This window comes from Engraulis encrasicolus, chromosome 24, assembly GCF_034702125.1.
Source record: "Engraulis encrasicolus isolate BLACKSEA-1 chromosome 24, IST_EnEncr_1.0, whole genome shotgun sequence".
NCBI lineage: Eukaryota > Metazoa > Chordata > Actinopteri > Clupeiformes > Engraulidae > Engraulis > Engraulis encrasicolus.
Window position 1 is genome coordinate 21,187,098 of NC_085880.1, and position 5,479 is coordinate 21,192,576.

General features: G+C 41.9%; 1 protein-coding gene across 1 annotated transcript in view; it reads right to left on the reverse strand.

Moving 5' to 3' along the window:
- Positions 1-1,081: 1,081 nt before the first annotated feature.
- Positions 1,082-5,479, reverse strand: part of ankrd1a (ankyrin repeat domain 1a (cardiac muscle)) — a 4,950-nt gene continuing 552 nt past the window's right edge. The window contains exons 2-10 of the mRNA XM_063192177.1: positions 4,620-4,796; positions 4,117-4,242; positions 3,516-3,623; positions 3,304-3,402; positions 3,037-3,135; positions 2,735-2,833; positions 2,494-2,592; positions 2,063-2,172; positions 1,082-1,727 (exon numbers count right to left, since the gene is read on the reverse strand). Of these exons, the coding sequence (XP_063048247.1) occupies positions 2,071-2,172; positions 2,494-2,592; positions 2,735-2,833; positions 3,037-3,135; positions 3,304-3,402; positions 3,516-3,623; positions 4,117-4,242; positions 4,620-4,796 (909 nt within the window). The 3' untranslated portion in view covers positions 1,082-1,727; positions 2,063-2,070. The remainder of the gene's footprint in view (positions 1,728-2,062; positions 2,173-2,493; positions 2,593-2,734; positions 2,834-3,036; positions 3,136-3,303; positions 3,403-3,515; positions 3,624-4,116; positions 4,243-4,619; positions 4,797-5,479) is intronic.

Genomic DNA, 5,479 nt, shown 5'->3' on the forward strand with positions numbered 1-5,479 from the left:
TCAGCTTTCGGGCAGAGGGCAACAGATTTTGATTTAAAATGTCCTGGTATTTCAAAGCATTCATGATGCCATGCACCCTAACAAGGTTCCCAGGGCCTTTGGAAGCGAAACAGCCCCACAGCATCACTGACCCACCCCCATACTTCACAGTGGGTATGAGGTGCTTTTCAGCATGCGCATCTTTCGTGGCACGCCAGACCCACTTAGAGTGTTTGTTGCCAAAATGCTCAATCTTGGTCTCATCTGACCAAAGCACACGGTCCCAGTTGAAGCCCCAATACCGCTTGGCGAACTCCAGACGTTTGCGTTTATGATTGTGAGTGAGGAAAGGTTTTCTCCGTGCATGCCTCCCAAACAGCTTGTTGGCGTGTAGACAGCGCCTGATGGTTGATTTGGAGACTTTGTGACCCCAGGATGCTACCATTTGTTGTAATTCTGTAACAGTGAGCTTTGGAGATCTTTTGATTTCTCTTAACATCCTTCTCACTGTGCGTGGTGGCAAAATAAACTTGGGTCCTCGTCCAGGCTTGTTTACCACTGTTCCAGTTGTTTTGAACTTCTTAATTATTCCTCTCACAGTGGATATGGGCAGCTGCAGTTAAGTGGCAATCTTCTTGTAGCCTCCGCCTGACCTGTGAAGGTCGACGCACATCTGCCTCACTTGTATGCTGTGTTCCTTTGTCTTTCCCATGTTTAAGAGTGGATAAGAGAAATGGCCTCTGTGTCACGTCATATTTATACCCCAGGGAAACAGGAAGTGATGAATTACTAATTAAATGTTCCTACATACTCTGGTAAACTTTGTAATCTACTGTAGAAATGACAGAAATGCTTCAATTATATTTATTTCCTGGGAATTGTTAAGGGTGCCAATAATTGTGGAACTGGTGATTTAATGAAAAATAATTATTTTTTAGTCAGGGATTTTTTTATTTTCTTACAATTCATTTGAGTTGAAGGCTACATTTTCCTACAATTTTCAGTGTGACAGTATTCTTCTGCAATAAACACTGAATTTATTTTAAGGCTTTTAACACATCTCAACCAGGGGTGCCAATAATTATGGAGGGCACTGTACCTCCAGTAATCCTGCCGCCACAGTACCTCCTCAAGCCATAGACAACATACATTTTCTCTCATCCAGGCAAATTGTATCATTATCAATACTGCCCTAGGAAGACCAAGTGTAGCAACTATGCCCAACTATGCCCAACATTGTAACTGAAAAACAAATCCAATTTGTATTCCACGTTGTTAAACTGACCAGCCAAATATGTTGCTGACACAATAATGGTGACTCTCTTTTTTGTTGCAAAAGATTGATCACGATATTGCAATTAGTTAACTACCTTTGGGCTTTGTTGGGTAGAATAGTGTCAAATACTTCCATTATTGCAACCTTGGCCTAAACTGGGCAATGCCCACTCAGGCTGTCGCTGAACTGTCGCTCTTGCAGTTACACACTGATTGCCAGTACATTAAAGCATCAACATTTCCCTCTGCCCTCACTGTTTGTCAAAAAATCTGACAACATTTTACAAATGTTATCAGTAACACAAGGCAAATTAGAAATATCAAAAGTGACTACCCCACAATTGGCCAGCCAATTTGCTTTGCCTAATCCTCTCTGCTTGTTGAGCGGAAGCTATAGTAAGGGGGCCTGTCCCGCTTCCTCAACCTCAGAGATGGTAACACTAAACGCTACGCTGCTCTTTGTCCCGAATAGCCTACACCAGGGTTTCCCAAACTGGGGTGCGTGCACCCCTGGGGGTGCGTGGCCTGCCACAAGGGGGTGCGCGAGCTGAATTGAGCAATGGCGGATATGTGTTTCTATACAGATTTAAAGAAAATGAAGTAGTTTTTAATTGTATGGTGAATTGTATGCTTTAGGAATATTGATGTCTATTGGAAAATGAGGATTCCCTAAATGGCTCTGCATAATGTACAGTGAAGCCATATTTGAGTTCCCATAAGTACACCAAAACATTCGATTAGGGGGTGCGCGAACCACATTGAAATGTACAAGGGGGTGCGCAAGGGAAAAAGTTTGGGAACCGCTGGCCTATCCCATCACTTGGATGACTTCACACCCTCATCACTGACACCGTTCACCAGAATGGTTTTCGCTCCGCTTTGCCAGGCCAGAAGACTCTCCATTGGTGATTTTCCATCCTGTGGGGGAAGGCATCAGGAAGTTACATGTGAGTTACATTTAAAACTTTTAAAGGCATGTTTGTTGTATTTTTCACATAAATATAAAAGTGACTTGCATTTACTACTACTGGATGCTTTTGCACTGATTTGTGCCCGATCATTGACCTAGCTTCATTATGTAGCCTACATAGATCATTTTGTCTGCAACGTCATTGTCAGACACTAGGTGGCAGTGTGAATGTGGCATACACAGACAGGCCTACTAGAAGGCCTTGGGCATACAATGCACAGGGGGCTTTCAGACTCTTCCTGCAGCAGACTTTATCCAAAAGCACTCACCATGTTTTTAGTTTTAAGACTGGCCCCATACATCAACAGAAGCTTGATCATTTTGAAGCGGTTTATCCTGACGGCGTCATGCATCGGTGTGTCACCATCCTGCAGATGACAATATAATCCAATATAAGTGATAATGCAAAGACATACAATGTACATTTTGTGTAACACACATATTAACCACAGTATGCGCTTTAATTGCCTTCTCTGAGTTAAGTTGGGCCGGAGTGGTTAGATGACTTACTCTGTCTTTAGCGTTGATGTCGGCTCCGCAGTGTATGAGGTACTCTGCACACTCGTAGTGTCCTGTCCTGACTGCCACATGGAGGGGCGTGCTGCGGAGCTGTGCACCAAGACAGAATCAGGGTCACACGTGAGCAGACAGATGACACTGATAGGGTGCTAATCAACTTACTCCGGCTGTGTAACAGTAGCTGCCCAAAGACCTCCCCCGATAAGGAGGATTTAATTTAATTTACCACTTAATTTAAAAAAAATTAAAATATCAGAATTGTGGCATTGGTTGCTGTGTTAATCTGTTAATACCTTATCCCTGGAGTTGAGTTTTCCCCCCTGGTTCAGGAGCAGTTCAAGGGCGGGCAAGCTACCGCCTCGGCAAACCCAGTGCACAGCTGTGGCATCCAACTACAAAAACACCAACATCATGATCATAAAATACAAATATATCAAAAAAATATTGAATTCCTCAACAAGTATTGTAACTTGATATTTTAGAGCCAGAGATGTTATCAGGGGAGACAGTCAGCCAGAATGCTTGTTCATTTTTGTTTGTTTGCTTTTGATTTATTTTACCTTGTCTTTCATCTCAATAGATGCCCCAGCCTCCAACAGCCTCTTCATTACATCCAGATGGCCACGATAGCTGGCCTTGTGCAGAGCAGAGCGGTTGAACTGTAACGGGGAAAAAATGATACAATGGTACGTTTGAGAAGACATTTATTGTGTAAACTTAAAGTGTTTCTGTACAGTAATAATGACTTCGAAGTGCAGGTTTTCAGACTTACATGGTCACTTGTGTTAGGGTCTCCTCCGTCCTCCAGGTATTTCTCGATCACCGGTAGCTTGTTTTCCATGGCTGCTTTTAAGAAGGCGTCTGCGTCCACTACTTCTGGCTGGAAACAAAATAACAGCAACCCAAAAATGAATTCACTCTCTTTCAGGATTCTGACGTGGATGTCTTCAGCAGCGAAAAGAGATATTGAGATTTTCATGTGTTGAGACTTCCTGGTAATGTTAAATTGAGATGGTGCACAGTCTTTAAAATGAACACTCTTGTAGTTGTACTCTCTTATGTGTTGAAATGAACACTTAAGGAAGGTAGGTCTGCACACTGCAAAATAGGCCCCAAACATTTAACTTTAGAAAATTAAAACACTTAAAAACATATTAAAAACATATTGAAAAGATTTTTAAAATCTCAAAAAAGTTTACTTTTTGGAGCTTATTTTGCAGTGTGCAGACCTACGTACCTCCCTTAACTGTCTGACACTATTGTTTGGCACCTGCAAGTGCTTTTGGATGTGAGCACCCTAACCAAAACTACTTGAAAAAATCAACACTGCAACATGTTCTATTTGTCCATGTACTGTACTGTATGTCTCTCACCACTACTTCAGGTTCTGGCTCCTTTTTGTGTGTGATTGGCTTCCTCTGTCTCCTTCTCTTCCTGAGCTGCAGGATGTTGTAGAGGTCGTCCACTGTCTCCAGCTTCAGATGGCCTGAGATGTCAATCTGTTAAAGAAAGAGAATTACTTGGGTTTTTTTCTTTCTTTTTCTTTCTTTCATTCTTTTTTCATCCCTACAGGAAGTGGTTTGGGATTTCCCCTGACTTTTTTGACATTTATTTTAATAACTAGCTGTATAGCCTATACAACTCGTATACACGTATATTCACCACTTCTGGAGTATAATATCCCTTCTTATTATTACTTTTCCGATAGGTGATCATGTCTTTAAATACAAAATGTGTGAAATTACCACTTTATCTCAATGTGGATCATCGTTTTATTTTCACTTTTCACATCATGTCTGACATGAGCCTGCATGTCTCTCTTCAAGTCTAGTCATCACTGCCAGTATGACTGATGACGATTTGTGTGGTGGCTTACTTTCAGGTTGAGCTCGTTCAGCGTGGCATCAGTCCCTGTGGTAATCCCCTGCGGTGGCTGAGAGCGCACACCGTCTTGTTTCTCTTGGTGAATGGATGCCTCATACTCGCCCACCCCCACCGCGTACACGTCAGCACAAGCCCCGTCATCTTGGCCATCACAGCGCTTCCCTGTCACCTGTGAGGGGACCAGTCAAGTCAAGTCGCCGTTATTGTCAGTTTCTTCATACAAGGAAAATTAAATTGTGTTTCTCTATTACATGCAAAGACATAGGCATACCACGGGACTGACATTAACAGGACAGACATTAATGTACAAGACAGGACCAATGACAGTGTGATAAGATACAATCAGGTTTCGTCCATGTTATACCAGTTTGGGTGTATTGCTGTTTTAATCACAAAATATTGTGAACGATACTGCGGCAGGCAAACACTCAATGAGTTCATGCACAGCAAAGAAAAGTTCCCCCCATCCGATCTTTAGCAAAAACACACTTGGATTGTGTGATGTGAAAGAGTTGTACTGTAGTAGACTCCTAGCTACAGTATGGCAGTTCTGGTAACACTTTGTTTTAGGGATACATCTATTAGCACTAATACATAAAATGTTAATGCCTGCATAAGTACCTTGTAAGGCATGTACTAAGCAAATGCTAAGGTTCACTATGTCCTTACTAAGGTTAAATTGGTAATAAATCCCTTATTGTGCATGAACAAGACATTTGTGAATACATGCCTAACAAATGTTTGATTTTGCTTTGTACATGCCTTACAAGTTACTTATACAGGAACATTGTATGTATTAGTGCTAATAGATGTATCCCTAAACGTTACTGATGATGACGACATTCCATCGAA